The sequence below is a fragment of the Musca vetustissima genome, unplaced genomic scaffold, assembly GCF_032173495.1.
Source record: "Musca vetustissima isolate MV318-11 ecotype Yass unplaced genomic scaffold, APGP_CSIRO_Mvet_v1 utg12994, whole genome shotgun sequence".
In the NCBI taxonomy this organism is placed as follows: Eukaryota; Metazoa; Arthropoda; class Insecta; order Diptera; family Muscidae; genus Musca; species Musca vetustissima.
In genome coordinates, this window is record NW_026880276.1 from 21047 (window position 1) to 41138 (window position 20092).

Consider the following 20092-nt stretch of genomic DNA (forward strand, 5'->3'; position numbering starts at 1 on the left):
ACAGTTCAAACCCTCATGGAAAGCTTTTCGGTTTATCCCTTGCACAGAATAAGCAGACATAACAAAGAATAAAAATTAAAACTTCCTCAATATAAAAGAGACGACTCAGCCGCTTCATATCCTTATTTTGTTTTTTTTCTTTTTTGGCGAAACTGACAGCGAGAAATGCATTCGAGCTTTCTCGGTTAGTTTCGGCAGCTGCCAGACAGAAACAAATGCCGGTCCTTTAAATAAATAAACAAAATATAATAAAAGCTTTCGTTTCTATATACTATTCATATAGTATTGTATATTATATATATATATGTTTGCATGTACATATATGTATATTTGTTGTGTGCGTCTCGTCGAGGATATAACTAAATAAAAAAACCATCTGTCGTTTATTTTGAAACACTGCTGGGAATGGAATTTATACAAAAAAGCTCCACAACTCCTTTATACTAGAAATTATAAAGCAGTTATTTTGCATTTATTATGTTTAGGTTGTTCAGTATGAACTTGGACATACAGCACCCTCCGATTTTTTGGTATGTATTTGGCATGAACCAGCTAAAGCCAAAGTAATTCTATTCGAAATGGATAATGGATGCGTTCCATGGAAAGGATAAGCGAACAAAAATAAGTTAACTTGATTGCTAGTTTCCAACCGTTTACGTCACCGAGATATCCAACAGAGTAACTCGTATACTATCGGTTGCTAAAAGAGACTCATAGTCCGGAATCCCAATGTATAAACACTTCGATTGGAAAATGCGCACAGGATTAGGATTAATTACTCAAAATGGGTTGTGAATTATATGTAAAAATGAAAATGAGTCACAAAATCCCGACACAATGTCCAACTAACCAACCCTCCGATTTTTTGGTATGTATTTGGCATGAACCAGCTAAAGCCAAAGTAATTCTATTCGAAATGGATAATGGATGCGTTCTATGGAAAGGATAAGCGAACAAAAATAAGTTAACTTGATTGCTAGTTTCCAACCGTTTGCGTCACCGAGATATCCAACAGAGTAACTCGTATACTATCGGTTGCTAAAAGAGACTCATAGTCCGGAATCCTAATGTATAAACACTTCGACTGGAAAATGCGCACAGGATTAGGATTAATTACTCAAAATGGGTTGTGAATTATATGTAAAAATGAAAATGAGTCACAAAATCCCGACACAATGTCCAACTAACCATTTTTAAAGAATAATTTTTACAGAGTTCCATAGGCTTTTATTCTTGGAGGATAAGTTTTTCAGGGTATCTATGGCCGTGGATATTTTTAAGGGGCCTCCCATTCTCGGGGTCAATTTTTTTATTTAATTCGAATCTACACTAACTCAAGAACGTCCCTACAAAGTTTCAAGTGAAAATCTGAAGAACTCTTGAAGATATAGCTGATTTATTGTGTCAGCATCAAGTGACGGCTAAAGGGCTTCTCAAACTTTAAACGCGTTTTTCTCTTTTGTGAATGGCGGGCACGGGGTGGGGCCCGGTAGTACAAAATGAAAAAAAATCGCTGTTGCAAACATAGATTTACTGTGAAAAAAAATCATTTCGGGGGGGGGGGGGGGTCCCGGGCCGCCCCCCTGCGTACGTCCCTGGTTTTGTAGTATGATTTGTTGCCACTTTTAAAGGTAACTTCATAATGCCTGCTCTGTATTAGCAATAAACTCTAGTAGCCAAGCTCCCCAAGTCTCTGTAGATTTGTGTGGCCTAGCGTTGTTCTGGGGGAACACGACACGTCTCCACTTGGCCAATTCTGACCGTTTCTGGTCAATTGTAAATGGTTTAAAACAGTTTTATGGTCGACTGCTAATATGCCAGTCAACTTAGATCATTTCTCCGATCGACATTTTTGACGGCGGGCCTATCTGTGCGAGATGCATCTTTAACATCAAAAATTCCTGAACGTAATCTACGAAAACAAAATTGCACTTAATTACAATTTACAGTTTACAGTTACAGTATCGTAACCATAAACACAATTCGCAAATTTTGACCGCTTGGCTTTGTCAAAGAAAAACTGTAAAATATACCGAATTTTATCTTGGCTCACTTCCATTTTTAACGCCCTGTAACTCAAACCTGAATGCTCCAAACAAAAAACAACAAACAATTTTTATACCCTTCACCACACTGTGGTACAGGGTATTATGTCTTTGTGCATATGTTTGTAACAGGCAAAAGGAAACGAGATAGACACATGATTCCTTTTTAGAATATGCATAGAATGACTTTTTAAGTCGATTTATGCATGTCCGTATGTCTGTCTGTCCATGTTAAATTGCAAATAAAGTACAGGTCGCATTTATGATCCGAATCGGATGAAATTTGGTATAGGTCACATATTTGGCCCAAGGACGAACCCTATTGAAATTGGAAAAAATCGGTCCAGATTTAATGTCCCTAAATATCTTTCGATCTGCACGAAATTTGGCACAGCGTAATTAATTAGGTCTAGAATGATCTGTGTTAAGTTTCCTGAAAATCGGTTCAGATTTAGATATAGCTCCCATATATATATATATATATATATATATATATATTCGTCAGATTTAAGGTAAATGGTGCGCCAAAGTCCCTAAATATTTTTCGATCTGCACGAAATTTGGCACAGTGTAATTAATTAGGTCTAGAATGATGTGTGTTAAGTTTCCTGAAAATCGGTTCAGATTTAGATATAGGTCCCATATATATTTTCGTCCGATTTTATGTAAATGGTGCACCAAAGTCTCTATATATCATTCGATTTGCACGAAATTTGACATGGCGTACTGAAATGATACTAGAATGATGTGTGCAAAGTTTCGTGACAATCGATTCGGATTTAGATATAGCTCCCATATATATTTTCATCCGATTTAAGGTAATTGGTGCACCAAAGACCTTATATATCTTTCGATTTGCACGAATAGCGTACTGAATTGCGTCTATAATAATGTGGGCAAAGTTTTTTGAAAATCGGTTCAGATTTAGATATAGCTCCCATATATATTTTCATCCGATTTTAGGTAATTGGTGCACTAAAATCTCTGAAAATCATTCGATGTACACGAAATTTGTCATAGCGTACAGAATTAAAGCTAGAATGACGTGTGCTAAGTTTCGTGAAAATTGGTTCAGATTTAGATATGGCTCCCATATATATTTTCGTCCGATTTTATGTAATTGGTGCACTGAATTAAGTCTAGAATGATGTTGCTAAGCTTCGTGAAAAGATCCATAGCTATGCTGATTGACACAACGTACTGATGTAATATAAATTAGTCTCTGGCAAGTTTCCCTGAAATCGGTTCAGATATATTCTACATATGTTAGGATACATATGATGAATATACACAAAGTGGTGAAGGGTATCATATAGTCGGCCCAGTCCGACTTTACTGCTTTCCTTACTGGGGTTTACTGCGAAATGTCACCCTTCCATCGAGCATAAATCTGAAATTGTTTGAACGATAATTTACGAGAGCTTATGGTTAATGAGGGTATATTCTTTGATACGGCAAAAATGTGCCTCATCGAAATACCATTTTTCTTTGGAGCAAACCCGTTTCATACAATTTAGAATCGATTTACAGTCCGTCTGTCTGGTGCGCACGATAACTCTCGAAGGGAGTAACCGATTTCAACCAAAAATGGGACATCATAATATTTCTCGCAACTTAGTTTGAGATCGATGATGGGAAATATAAGTCCACTTCTTCTGGTACCTGGTATATATCTGTCGGCATCACTGAATGATACTTTTTTACTTGTAACTCTAAAAACGTGATTTTCGAGTTAATGATGCACGATTGTTCGCTATAATATACCTCATGTTGTGTAAAATATGAATATCTCTTATACACTCTGATTGAGACTCTATAGAATTTCTTCTGTTCTATATAATTTCTGTGTGAATTGAAAACTTTAAACGCATATTCTTGCAGCAAATGAGCGATATGTCAATGCAATGGATGTGGAATGTACCATTTTTACCCTGAAAAAAAAACTTACCCATAGTAGTCCTTCATAACACACCTACGGCACCGCAGCTCTTCTAGGATTCTCTATTACATCACTGGTTCTCCAGTTTACCTATGGTTCCCTAAGATGACCTCTGGTTCCCTAGCAGACCAATTAGTGCCTAGCTCATCAATGGTTCCCACAGGTGACATAGGGAAATATAATTGAAATCACCTAGGTCACATATTCCCCAGCACGCCTCTGATTCTCTAGCTCACTTATAGTTCCCTGGCTCAAATGATAATCTGCATCATAAATGATTCACTTGCACACAAATAGAATTTTAATCTGATTATGCAAGTACGATCGATGTGCTTCTTTTAAGACGGCCAAATCCAATGAAATTGTCTAGTGGAATAAACATTTCGAAGCCTGTATATTCGGCAAACTAGTGACTGTTCTGATCATGACTCAATATACAGGACGTGTAAGAAGTGAATACTATCTGCCATTTGATTTCGTGTGAAATCACCTGGCGACCTTATTATTGGTCCATGGTTCCGCTTGATCAATTTGGAACGGTCAACTTGACGATATACCACAAATTGTTTGCGTAGAGTTTTCGGAAAAGTTCAAATTATTGTGCGCCATGATAATGCAAGTTCTTAAACATGACTATTTAAAATACACCATTTGACAACGCAGCATAAGATCTTGGCGCATAGGCCACTAAAACAGCTTTAGACCTGGCGCTGGTTCAATATGAACATTTCATTTTGGGTCCCTGCTATATGTAGAGTGCTTTACATTTCATTTACATTAGTTAAGTGTGTGTCGAGTGAGTGAGATGGAATGATGACTAGACATGAATAATTTTATGAGCATTCCTCAGGTACTGGTTCTATTTCTTGTTTCTCCTCATATAGGCCCCTTTACGAATCACTATCCGCTACCAGACAATTGAATATAGATGGGTGGGGGATAGGTCGGTCATTCATATCTGTTGTATTTTTTGCATGACTGCATGCTCTCCAGAAAGCTTTAGTGGATAATGCTTTTTGTCTCCCATAATAATGATATGCTCTATGCTTGTGCAACGGCGAACAACAGACACGAGGCAACGTCACAATAGTTTCTCATTTTGGAGTTGCATTGCGAAAAACAATGCCACAATATGCCGTATAGCCTAGCTAGGTGACTAACACATTTATGAGATTATCAGCCTTATTCTAGATGTCAATTCCATGTGAATTTACTCGCTCTTTCCCTTCGCCTTATTCTGAACAACATTTTCCAGTGAATTTTTTCGCATTCTCGCTTTCGCCTTATTCTGAATGAAGTTCGAAAGCGAAAAAATCCGCTTTGGCGAAAAATTAGGTATTCTGAATTACAGATGAGATGAAATTTTGTGCGAAATTTTTCGCTAATAAATTTAAGGGGAGTTGACTACAAAAACATAAGTAATAACTATTTTTATGAAAAATATTTACACAATACTTATTCTATGACGATTTAGAATATTATAAATGATAGTAAGCAAATTTTTAACTGGAAAACAGCCAATAAAATGCCATTGGAAATCCTATTGATAACGATGCATGCTGAACCAAGTATTGCCAAAGAATGTATGAAGGTAATAAGGAATATTTAAGTCGAGTTTGATGCATTTTGGAGGCGAAATACAGACATTTGTGTGAGGATCTGTCTCTCAAGAAAAAAATTTTAAAAATTATGGAAAAACCAAATTTGCCTGATGAGCCGCTTAAGAGTGGAAAACTGATATAAAAATTATGAAAGAACAAAAAATATTTTTTTTTTTTCAAAATTATCGTGTGCATGATTTGAAGGAAGAAATAAAGGAGTAGGAGCAAATCATAACATAACTGACCACTTTAAGAATTTGGGGAGATAAAATATCAAAATTAAATAAAAAGGCACACAATTATGTAGTGAAATAATAAACTGTGAATTAATTAATTAAATCGCAGATTTCTTCCTATTATTCGTTGTGTTTTTGCCATCATAAAAAAATGTTCTTTTATTTGTAATCTATTGTAGTTGTTGCAACAAATTGAATCAAAACAATGAACAGCTGTTTCACATGCCATATTGTAGGTTGCCATATTTTCAAACTTTAATTTATTTTCTTTTAATTACAAAGAATTTATACAGCGGATTCTTGATATTTCACATTTGTATTGCTATAAAGTTTAAATAACAATAAAAAGTAACAATTTTTAATAACAAAAATCAATAAATAATATATTGAAAAATATTACACAATTAAATTACAATATGGCCACACACAGCGCAACTTAATTTACGATATGGCAACACGAATCTTTTTTTCAACCACCATTTTCGAAAACTCGAATCTGCATCTCGCATTTTTTGCGTCTCCCTATTCATTCAGAATAAGGCGAGAATGTGAAAGCGAAAAATTTTTTATATGCGAGATATCTCCCAGCGAATATCCAGAATAAGGCTGTATATATTTTTATTTGTTCTCCATGCGTGCGGCATTATGTTGCAAGAGCACTACTCCGGCGGGTTTTCTCTCACTGACGAAGAAAATCCACTCTAAAAATGCTTTTATTCAAAGTCAAAGGTTATCGAACTTTTAGGCATAGAACAACACCATCAAATGCAAACAAATGTCATAAAGCTGTACTAGCAGTACGAGTACAACAATAACAACACATTCGGAATTGCTCACTATTAACAACAACACCAATTTTATTTTCAATGCCAGGGGGAGACGCTGCTGAATCACAGCAGAGAAATATTTTTTCTTTCTTTTATAGGCAAAAAATGGAAAACTGGTATTTCCTTTTTCGAAGTGTATGTGGTGGTAGATTGTCTTTCGGCATATTTTCCAGCATGGAGATGGTAGAATGTCATTTTATTTTGGGACATACTAACATGATTTTTTCGCTACAGTCTTATGATTTTGATGTCATGAATCTAAATACTAGTAAAAACTTATTTGAATTCGACCGGCCGGATTAATGTGGAATGATAGAGGACAGGAAATATATACTTACCGAATGAGGTTACTACAATGACATTAGAGATTTAGAAAATATATATATAACTAATGGATTGATCAAAACCTTAGTTGATTAAATAGTTTTGCTCGTGAAGCATTTAGGTACTTAACGGAGGTGGTCTTCGGGCATAGAAGGTGTTTGGCTGGCTGCACCAGGTTGTTGTTGTAGCAACTGCCTACATGTTTGTTGTATATTCCATTATTCCGGGTCTGACTTCTCTGTTTCCAGGTTCAGGAAGTTTGCAATCTTGTATCGGCTGCGTCCAAAGAGATTCCGGAGACAGATGAGTGGTTTTAGCAGGGCAGTTAAAGAGATGCAGCGTATCGTGAGATCCAAGTGCACAAACAGGGCATGTGTTTGATACCGCGCTGTCAATTCTGGCCCAATACGAATTGAGGCGGCCGCTTCATCCTGATCTTATTGGGCTAAAATCACTCTCTTTTGTCTAGGTAGCTGTCGTTCTTATGCTGCTGTAGGTGGTATGTGGATTCCAAGTACTACATTCACATGGTATTGGTCCATTGTCTGGGCACTGCTTCTGTGTGAATGCTGGAAATTCCTGCTCGATAAGCCTGTTGATCTAGGGGTTATCTTTTGTACCGTTAAACCTCTCTCTCTCTCTAGATAATGTAGGTCTCTCCTTACATGCTTGGGTGGGGGAATTCTATCCACAATATGATGGCCTGGATGATTCCTCCGATAACACCCAATCAAGTACTGGGTAAGACAATTGCCTCCTTATGTAAATAGTCCACTGGCGTCAAAAGGAGGCACCCTGTCGCAGTTCTCAGGACGGCAATCTGACAGGTTTGAATTTTCTTCCATTGCGTATCGCTTACATTCGCGAACCACAATGATTTGTAGGACGTCAACAAGGCCTCTTTGTCAGCACCCCAAGAGCTGCCGGCAAGCGACTTGAGGACCTTGTTCCTGCTTCTCACCTTATCGCAAATAGCGGTCGACTTAAATAAGCGCGGACGACCTAAATAAGCTATCAAATATTATGGTCGGAATTATTGCACCATCGACCATGATGTTCAAAGGGAGCTTCATTTCAGCCATCCATGTGGTGAACATAGTGGCTGTGGATTTGGCAGCGGATATCTTCATATTCCTCAGATGGAAGAACTATACTAAATCAGCTATGTAGACATTTTACCTTTCACTGATATCATGGGGCCTGACGCCAAGATCGTACAATCATCCCCATACATTACGATCTCTATGCCGTCCGGTGTTTGTGGAATTTCAGAATGGTAGAAGTTAGACAGTTTCGGAGATTTTACCCCTCCTTGGGGAACTCCCGGTTTCACTCTACGGGTTTTAGACTTCTTGTTTCTAAATTCCACATATCGCTGGCGACCAACGTTTCAAACAAGACCGGAGGTTGGTTTTCTCTATGTCCTCGAAGACTTTCGATAAGTCAAGAGCCACTAATACTGTTCTGTCGCACGGCCTGTTCTGGTTAAGTCCTCAGCTTACATGTGTGGTTATAGCGTGTAATGCTGTAGTTGCACTGTACATCCTCCGGAATCCATGCTGAAGTTGAGGGACTGGAAAGCTACTTCTTATCAGAGGGAGGAGTAGTGACTCAAGCGTCTTTATTACTGGACACAGAATTGAAATCGGCCTGTACGATTCACCTCTGCTGGCATTCTTGCCAGGCTTCAGTAGCGGTACCACCCTGCCTATTTTCCAGGCTTCAGGGACAATGTGGGTGGCTAACGACTGGTTGAGAACATCAGTTAAGTACTCTACTCCAGGTTCATCTTGTGTTGAAATGGTAGAAGCTGCGACTTATAGCATGATGGGAGGTTGAGGTTTCTCACCACGGGGCGAATCTCTGATTGGTACATCACAATGTTTTGGCTACGCGGGTGTGTTTTAAACAATCCTGTCTCGGTCATCGTGAGACGCACCATAAGTCACGGGCCTCACGTTAAAAATATTTAGATAGTAGATGTATGTATATCGTGTTTTCGCGCCTTTGTATTTTGAAGGTAGTAACTAAATTTATGTCTATATACTGTTTTCTAAGGAGATATAAAAATATCCTAATAGAAAATTCTTCATGTGGGTCCATGTTTTGACATATTCCCCATATTTATGTATTCACGATTTGGTTGGGAGGTAGCAAAAAAGGAATGGAGCGAAATAGGCCATATTCGAATCCGAAATAGTACATCTTTGAGAGTTGGATATAGGAGATTTATTGTCTGTCTAACTGGTAGTCTAGAATTTCATGATGCACGTATATGTACGTTTATGTGTATCCAGCTAAGGGTCAATGAATGGGATGAGTATATTGAAAGGGCTTTTTGGAATACTCCAAATAAACTTTGAAAGAAATAACTTTTGCGAGTGAGTGAACAACACGAACAACACAAATCGAAAGAGAGCCACAAACTCTCTTCCCAATCAATTTATGCTGTGGAGCGGACATGGTTCGAATGCTTCTTCCATTCACAGCCTATATGTATTTGTTTGCGTGAAAGGCTTTTTACGGGATCTAATTTAAAGTTTAGTTCATTGTAGGCAGAGTTGTTGTTTTTTCATTTGCTTGCTCTTCTCTTTCGTTTCTTGTGCTTGTGGCAATTTTAAAAATGCATTTGCAAAAATGACAAAAAAATCAAACCGATGAAAAACTTTAAAGAATGGTAATGCAGAGAAAGAACACAAGAGTTCGAATAGTTGGATGGATGGTTGGCTGGCTGCTTGGGGTTCAGTAAACAAAGAACAGCCAAGAAGATCGGTTTGGTTCCATTTAATTCGCTAAAAGTCAAAGAAATGAAAAAAATTATACCCTTATTAAAAATAATCATGGTGGAATAGAATAGATACAGCTTCATATCATTGACACGGTTCGGTACGTTCAAAATTGGAAATTTCGTTGTAAATTATGAAAAAGAATAAATAAAAAGAGACATTGATTTGAAATGCACATGTATGTGGAAATTCAATTGAGTGCCATAAGTTCTAACATTTGGAATAAAAAGACTGTTTCCATTCCACTCTACTATTATTTAAATTTGAATTAATTTGTGTGTGCATGTGTGTGTATTTCTTTTTAATACAAATTTTGTTTAATTCTATTAACATTTGATATGGTCATATACTATTGTGCGGTATGTATTTATGTATGATGTCTGCATTACATATTTATGCACCATAAACTTGACCTTAAACTTGTTCAGCAAGTTCTGGCAAAAAACAAAATCTGCAATACCAACAGAGTGCAGTGAACAGCAGCCACAGCTAGGCAGCCATCCAGACAAACATCCAGCCACACCAACAACCATGGACAATGATGATTAAAACTCAAATAGAAACAGACAAAAGCTAAATGCTCCCAAATCGGTAGGCACCCCCTCTTAGAAAATCCAGCAGCAAAGATAGACCAAATACCAAAGAAATCGATGGGTGGACATTTTGAATCAAGTACACACACAATGCAAAGGGCCATACTGGAAGACAGTCGGCCTTACGCAACTACAAAATAAATGCGAAGGGAATAAGTATGAGCAAAGTCGAATTGAGTACACCCTACGGTTTCAATGGTTTAAACAAAATACAGTAGCTCTTATTTAGCTGCCTTATATATAGCTGCAGTTTGAATTTAGCTGCCCAAAATACACTTCTTTGATGCCTTTTCTCAGATTCCCTCTAAAATATTTCGTTTATGCGCACATTTATGATAACAGCTCAGAAAATTTACAATCTTTTCCTCTCAATACTTAAATTTTTTGCATTTAGCTACACAGGTAATATCAAGTTAAGAAACATTCGATATTTTTTTACACATCGTTGCAAAACATACAAAAGGAATGTTTTTTTTTGTCCCTAGAGTTGGGCAATCTAGTCACTTAGCGGATCGATCTTTCTCGTTCCTTTTTTAAAAAGGAAATAGTTCCTTAATGTAGTTCCTTTGCTCCATATAGTTAATTTACTCCATACAGTTTCTTTGCTTCATATAGTTCCGTTCCATCGTTCTTTTTAGTTTTTTTCGCACACATTGTTTCGTGATAATCTGTTAATAAATGCAAAAATTGAAAAAAATGAAATGAAGCTAAAGAATTCAAATGCAGGACAATAAGCACAAAATATTTATTTATAAATTAATAAAAATATTTAAAAAAAAAAAAAAAATAATAAAATAAAATTTAACTTTTTATACAATTTGAAATACGAACGAATGAAGAATATGGGAATAAAGGAACGAGATCAGAAAAAAAATAACGAGAAAAAAAGGAAAAGACAAAAGAACGAGATAAATAGGATCTATATTAATTTCAGAGCTGGAACTAGTTCCGATCGTTCCTTTCTCGAAATAGTTCAAATGAACAAGTTCGTTCCGGGACTACCCAACTCTAATTGTCCCATCGAACCTTTGACCGTCGTTTAAGCGATTTCGACTGTATATTGGAAATTTTCGTTTCTAAAGATGGGCTACATTCTTTTATCCAAACACTTCCAGTTTGTACTTCGGTTTCTTATTGGTGGAAAATAAAATAAAATAAAAATCTCAAGAATTTTTGAAGATATAACCGAGTTATTGTATTAGCATCAAGTGACAGATTCTCAAACTTTAAACGCGTTTTTCTCAAAACATCGTTATTGTGAATGGCGGTCATGATAACTCAAAAACTAATAACCCAATCGTTTTCAAATTTTGGGACGTTTCTCTGTGAGTGTATATCTATCGTATGAACTAGCCAATCGGTAACGATTTTCCTTATTTTTTATCTTGGTTTATGGTCAAAAATAGGCGATTTTCCAAAAATTTTGCATAAGGTTGTCTTTTGTCTGCAGGCAGTTTAAGTTCGAAGATGGGATATATCGGTCCACGTTTAGGCATAGCTCTCATATAACAGTACCCCCCCAATTGTCGGGTTCTTGAGCGCGTTTTTCAACCGAATGCGCTGAAATTTGGTACATTGAGTTCTTATTGGGTACTAAATGTCTCCACAAAAAATTATTTTCTGGTAGCACCCATATAACGGTACCTCCTAATTTTCAGTATTTTGAGGGTTTTGATCGTATTTTTCCATCGAGTTGGATGAAATGTAGTATATGGAGTTCTTAATAGTTTGTACCTATTATGAACTCCATATCTCTCTACAAAAATTTATAAATATAGGTCCATTTTTTCGTATAGGCCCCATATAATGGTACCCCCAAAGTTTCGTTATTTGTATTTCTTGAGCGCGTTTTTAACCGAATTTGCTGAAATTTTGTATTTTGTAGTCGTATATGGTAACAACCTCCCTACCAAAAAAATTTAATATTCGCCCCCTTTTTGGGGTCGTCCCCATATAACCCTCTTTTTTATATTAAAATAGTTATACGATTTGTTCCGTGTTTGGTTCTATGACCCTGTTGTATTCATTTCATCTGCGGAACGAAAATAGACTATAGGCGAGGTGGACTAATGAATAAATATTTTGTATGAATTTGAGAAAAAATTATCAGTAAATAATACTGTTTTCGCTTACATCCATGTTCGGCCTTTGAGCGTAATGGACTATAAACAAAAAGTACTATAGTAGGAAAATTCGAATGAGAACCCAAACTAGCAAATTACAACCAAAACGTGCACAGCATCCCTAAAATACCGAATATTGGGGGTACCGTTATATAGGGGCTACACCAAAACGTTTGCAATACCAAACATTCCAGAAGTACTAGCAATGTCACTGCAAAATTTCAGAGCTCTATCTTAATTATTGCGATCACCCGGAAATGGCTAAGTCGACGTTGAATTTTATTCCCACCAAGAAAATGTATCCTTTATGCAGACTCCGATGGTTATTGGGGTGTTGTAAACGGAATGACAAATGTAATATACATCCCACCTCATGGTGGAGGATATACAAATGGTGTATAATTGCACTAGAATGCCTATATTCATCATGAATTCTGCTGGACTTAAAATGAATCATAAACTATGTCCATCCATAAGTATCTAAGGGAATCGGTTAAATAAACACAATGTACCAGTATATAAACAACATGTTAAAAATCCAATGAAGTATTTTTGTGCAACTGCATTTGTTATTTTTAGAACAATGCCAATTGACGATTAAAACAAAAATCAGGCATTTTCACTAACTAACAAACATCTCTTACCCACACAAACATAAAATAATGCAGCAGCAATGACTCCCTCTTTTGTTTGGCGTACGCATACAATTTTCATGGCAAAAACTCAACACATAACAACAACAATGCCTATTGCAACAAAGCAAATAATTCAAGTTTGAGGTTATTTTGCTGCATTGATGAATAAAACAGCAACAACAACGAACAGCAAAGTTTGAATGCATCCATCCATCCATTTGTGCAACCATCTCCTTGTCTGTCTCTTTGTCCGTCCATGCAATCTAATAATAAAAGCCTTGTCTGACTGAAGCAGGCAACAAAACAATAAGAACAAGCTTTTGTTGAGAGCAACAAACTTGAAATAATAAAAAAACACAATAGGGAGGGAGAGAGAGGCAGAACATCATAAAGAAGAAATAAAAATACTCTCAATAAAGTTTTTATTGAACAAACTCAAGTTCAAAGCTTTGCACCAAAAACAAAAATTGTGATTTTGTTTTTATTTGTAAAATAGTAAAGCTTTCGGTTAACATACATACTCGTGCACACACAGCATACATGTTTTGTTTATAATATCTATTAGACCGGCTTACGAGTTGTGGAAAATGTACAGGTTCTTTGGTAAAAATTGTTATTGGTGAAGTATGGGGAAGAAACTATGCAACTATAAACAAAAGTGCTACTCATGCACGCAAACTATGGTTATACACACGTTCTCTTTTCTTAAGTCATTTCATATGATGGACTCTCTCATAAATATTATTTTTTGGCTAATCGTTTTTAACTATGGCTCAAACCTCCTGTAATCTGGAAGCCTATAATAAAGTAACAACTATATTCCAATTATCTATCCATTGAGAGCCCAAAATGCCAAATAATGTGACATAACCCTATACCATGGCTGCTAATTTGGGAGTAGGTAATTTTCGGAATCAAAAACACTATTCCGGTTAAAGATAAAAAAGTAATATTTGGTTGGTGCGTATGAAATGTCGGATTCTTTAGTGATTGTATAAAACTGCATATCTTTCTTCAAAAGCTGTTTTTTCAATCAAAGTATGCTTCATTCGCTTCAAAACACTTCTCCCAACCAGATTTGAAAGCGCAGATGCATATCTTAAAAAATTTTGATCTTTAGAATTAGTAAACTGTGGTATAGAGTTTTTTTAGACTGTCTTTAGTTTCATAGTGTATAGTGTTTGCCCCTTAACCCTTTCAGTGTTTTTGTCGAATATATTCGACATTTAAAATTACTCTCTTTCTTTGCGATTTTTCGATTATCCTATGTACCGTTACAATTGATGTTTTTGTTTTTGCTGAAAGACAGAAAACTGTCCGAGGGTTAAAGTAAACATTGATTTTTTTCTAAACTCTGTGCCTTTATATGATCTTAAATACAAAATTTTAGATTTTTATTTCGACAACATTTTTTTTGACACTGAAGGGGTTAAAAACAGCTCTATATGCTTGAAAAAAAAAATTCAAATCGGTCGGCGAGAGATCCGGTGAATATCCACCATATTCACCGGATCTGCAAATATAGCTGCAAATATTCATAGTCGTTCAGTTTCGCAATTGTTTTATTTCGCTCTGTCAGTGCGTGCGGTACCCATTTGTCCCTCTTCTTAACCTTGCCAATCTCAGAAAGGTGTCTCAATATCGTTGTATGGTAAATTTTCATCCTGATAGCAAGTACGCTCGTGGGGAGCTTGGTTAATGTTACGTGCAGCCTTTGCAGCACTATTACCAAGTTTGTACTTATATAAGAAAATAACACGAATTTTGGCAGAATTCATATCGGCAATAAACTCAAAAGAAATAACAAAAGGGAAGACCTTCGAGAAAACCTATTTTGCTGAAATGAGTCTCTGGCAATGGGCAATACGACTATAAATGAGGTTATGCCAAAGACAAAAGTATAACGAAAACTGGGAGACAAACGTCCGCATCTAAAGGTAATCCGACATTTCATACGCACTAACCTAATAAAAATCTGAAGCATATATGAAACCAAGGAAAGGACTTTTTTTAGTATTTTTTGCACTCGTTGATATTCAAAATATCTAAAATTAGGAGAAAGCTCATACATAAAAAAAGGTGAGAAAATTTTGATTAAAATTCTCAAAATACCTAAATACTTGTGGCTACCGTTATATGGTTACTATGCCAGAACAGGGACCGATATATATATATATATATATATGTTTTAAATGCTCACCTCATGGTGGGGGATAACACTTCTCAGAATACTACCATTTAATACAGAATTAATATGATATTATTAATTCAAAGATAGGACTTCGCGGATTCTATCAGTACTCTAGATTTTGCATTTATTTATCAAAAATAATATATATAATTCCCGATTATATAATTTATTTTCTTTTTTTCAGATAAATTTCTTCAAACACCATTCTTATGAGTGATCTTCAATATTAAATTACAGAGGATTCCAAACACACAAATCATCACAGATGGCTAAGACACGTATAAAGACAACACCTACCCGAATGCAAAAGGAGGCTCAAACTGCATCCGCTGCAGTCAATTCCTCCAGTAATCGAATTGCCACAGAATCACTTCTAAAGGTAATGACAAAAAATATGTTTATACTTATCCTACTCCCTTTTACAAAGTCAATTCATCAATTTTATATCTTCCTCTATCTCTAGAAACGAATTTGTGCCCTAAATAATGCTATGCTAAAATCAAAGGATGCAATACCCATACAACAAACGTCAATAATTGTACAGCCACCGAAACGTACAAACTCCATATCATCTGCCACATCGACCATTTCCCATACCAGTGATGGCCACTGCAGTAGTATTGAATCGCCGCCGCCACAACCACCATCGTCGAGTAGTTCCACTACAACACCGCCCACCACCAATTCCAATGGACCAACTATGGATGAACTGACTGAGAATGCCATAAAAACCTTAAATGCCGGCTTGTTGGCCAAAACCAATGCATTGGCCTTAAAAAATCGTAAAGTCTATATGATTACGGAAAAGTGTGATGACAGTGGCGGGGGTGGAGATGGCGCAAGTGCGTTTGGAGGTGTTAACTGTGTCAGTGGAAATGGTACAGCCGGAAATTGTGGTACCGGAGCTGGCAAAGGTTTGGGACAAAAGCGTAAAATGTACTTAATAATGGAGGAAAAACAGACCGATGATGTGAATGGCAACGGCCTGAATGATAAATTTATGAAATCGGAAAATGGTGGCGGAACAAAGAAGTTAACTCTTTTCGCCGATGCCAGCAATGGTCAGCTGCCACAAAAAATTGAGAAAATTTTACCGGAAATCCTAAGTTGTATACAAGCTAAAGGCTGCACTGCACCAGCAAATGGCAATGGCCCGGCTATCACTGTGGCAAGTAGTAATGGAGTATTAACCAGCACTGTAAATCAGGATGCAAAAAATGAAAAGCCCACCGTAATCAATGATAATTTAAATACCAACAACAACAATATCCGCTTGAAAACTCAAGTGGATAATAATGAAAGACTGCCTTTAACACTGCCGCCAAAAAAGAATCGTACCAAAATTATAACCACACAAATTATACCAGTCAACACCAGTAACAACATCAACAATTCCCATCCCATACCATCCACCCTAAATACCAGTAATAACAGCGAACAATTAATAGTTCTAAAAGAACCACATCATAGCTTAGTGTCCACTAGCGTGCCTTGTGGAAATTCAAAAATTTGCTATACACGCAGCGATAATTCAAGTGCCACTCCGGTCATTGTAAATGCCAATTCATTGATAAACAATGGAATAGCAACTGTCGTCACTAATGGTGTTGCCAAAGAAAATGGCAATAAATTTAGTGCAACAGCTGCAACAACAACAACAACAGTCACTTGCCCAAATCCTTCGCAACTACACAAAAATATAAATCTTTCCACCGATTTTCTTTTCCTAATGAAAATGTTACCCAGACTGGAGAGTATTGCGGAGCCGCATAAATCCTATGTTAAAGCTTGCATAGAGGATATGATTAATCAGTATGCTCCGCCAGGATTGGGAGATTAATAAATAAGTTTTATTTATTTTGCTTATATAATAGATTATAAGTTATTTTTACATTTTTTAACCTATTCAGAATACCACCTCCATATGGCATTTATAGAAATTTGGTGTATTCAAAGTCACGAAAACCTATTTTTTCATAGAAATACCTTTTTTGCTTTGACATAGTCAATTATTTGCCTTAGACTTTTGTACTTTGAATATTCATATTTTATAATCCTAAACTATGTTATGTAATTCTAGAGTTCGGTTTGTGATGCATCCATATTTTCTAAAAACTATATCGGTCCAGGTTTAGACATAGCCACTAAAAACCATACACGTTGTGGGTTACAAAATGATATTGGAAAAAATGTTGGTATATATAACTATTTTAGTATATCCCCTATATATTAAATTTTTCATTTCGTTTGCAACATCTCGAAATAATCGTGGGAGACTCCATATAGTTTATATTATTGATCAAAATAAATTCGATTTGCCCAAGACTGTTGAAGTCACAATACAAATCGCAATATTTTATATAGACCTCTGAAAGTTTGCACATACATGACAAGTACTTCCAAAATATTTGGTTATGCAAATGGGATTTATGGGTTCACGTTTTCGTATAGCGCCCATATAACGGTACCCCCAGCATTTGGTACTTTGGCGATGTGGGGCACATTTTTCAACCGAATTGGCTGTAATTTGTTTTTTGTGATTTCATTATATAACTCAGCTCCCTATCAGAAATTATAAATATGGACCAGTGTTTCCATACGTTTGGGATTTGGGCAAGTTGTTCAACTGAATTTGCAGTCATTTTGTATTTCAAATTGGGGAGCAAATGTATCTACCATAGGCTAGTGGTCAACTTTTTAAGTAACACCCATATAACCTCCCAAATTACGGAATTTGAACATGTTTTCAAACAAATTGGCTGTCATTTTATATTTTGGATTCTCATTGGGGTAAAAATTTCTCTACCAAATGTTATCAAAATAGGTCACCGTTTTAGTATAGCCCACATATAACTGTAATTCCACTATTTGATATTTTGAGGATTTTAGATGTATTTTACAATTGCCACGCATAATTTTTTGAGGTATATTTAAGGTCTTAGACCAACATGAGTTTTTTCCTGTAAGTTCCGATCGATTTAAGGTATTTTGAATGTCCACTTCATGGTGGAGGGTAAAAAAGTCGGTCATCGTTTTTTTTTCTTTCTTGTTTTTCATTATGGCTTAGCTAACCTTTCCAAAATAATTCGAGGTATATAGTTCCATGTAGAGTTGGAATCTTTATTTCAAGTAAAAATGTTCGGCATGGCCAAACACAACATCAGTTTTACTTTTTTAAATTTGTCATCACAAATCGATCTACTTGAAAAGTATGAATGATAAGTATGGTATTATATTTCACATAGTTTTGAAGAAACATTTTTTTTTTAATTTATCTATATAGAATATATTTATTAATTAAGAACATACGTCTTAAATTTAGTCCATAGTACATAGGATATAACTAAGAAAAGCAAGACATCTGTGGAAACTGTACAAACGGGGACAACAACAAAAAGGAGAAACAACAAAGAACTGAAAACTTATTTTTAAAATAAATGAAAAACACAAAAATAAAATTATTAATGATATTATTAATTTAAAATAATTTATTTCCATAATTTTTCCAGTCCAAATACTGATAGAATAGTATTTATAATTTTTAAAATATATCATATATCACAATAAATATAAGCAAATAAATATACATATATTTTTTATATAGCAATACAATGAAAGCGTCATCATCATCATCATCAGTATCGTAACAATAATCATTATCATCATGATATTTATACATTTATAAAATGAAGACTGCAAATTGAAAATAGTATAAAAATAAATTTCATTTCTGATAAGAATTAATTATTAGTTTTTTTTTTAATGAATAAGCAATAATTGTAGGCATAATTTTTTTTTATAATATCTCTATGTTTAACAATAAGAACATACAAACAAAAATTTTATATATATTTTAAAAATATAAATATAAATAATAAAAAAAAACATTTGAAATAATATCCCATAATAATAAAAAAGGAATTATAAAAAACAGAAATGCAATAAAATTAAATAAATGAAATAAATTTTATTATATTTTCATAAAATCAAATTACAATTCTTGTAAATAAAAAAAGCAAATTGTTTTATTTATGAATTCCACTGAGAAACTTGAGTAAAGTAGATCAAATCAAATTAAACTGTAAATAAAAAAGCCAAATTGTTTTATTTATGAATTCCACTGAGAATCTTGACTAAGTAGATTCAAACTTATAGGAAATAGAAATTAAAACAAAAAAGATTTTCCTGACTAGTATGTAAAGGTTAAAAATTGAATCTGACGATCTACAAGATATACTCACCAAATAACAAGAATTTTCTCAATCCTTAAAAATAAAACATGGCATTTTGCTTGTATTTGTTTTTTTTTTACTTCATGTTGTTTTTTAATTTATATTTATATATATATTTTTCCAGATTCTTTATTTTTATTAATTTTTCAAAAGCATTCTTTCACATATTGTTATTACCATGTTTAAGTTTTAATATATGTATATGTGTGTGTTATTTATTTTCGAGAATTTCTGAGTTAATGTCTTTATACAATCATATATTTATATTGGTTTTTGTAATGTTAATGTCTAATTTAGTTAATACACATATATATTTTTTGTGATTAATATATTTTCACATCATGATTTCTCTGTAATATTTGTTTGAATATAATTTAATTCTCATTTCTTTATTATTGTTATTATTATTCGATTACATGGAGTATTCATATATGTTAGTACTGGTATATATTTATTTTTGTGTATTTGTATTACTTTCTAAATATCATCATTATAAAATATGTATTTTTAGGGAAAATATTATAGTATTTATATATATACTAAATTATTGGCAAAAGGAA

General features: G+C 34.8%; 1 protein-coding gene across 1 annotated transcript; it reads left to right on the forward strand.

The window, feature by feature from the left end:
* The first annotated feature begins 15565 nt into the window (after nucleotides 1-15565).
* On the forward strand, nucleotides 15566-17140 carry LOC133325791 (probable serine/threonine-protein kinase DDB_G0282963). Its single transcript, XM_061534515.1, has 2 exons — nucleotides 15566-15679; nucleotides 15764-17140. The coding sequence occupies exons 1-2, from the start codon at nucleotides 15566-15568 to the stop codon at nucleotides 17138-17140; spliced, it is 1491 nt and encodes a 496-aa protein (XP_061390499.1).
* Nucleotides 17141-20092: the final 2952 nt, after the last annotated feature.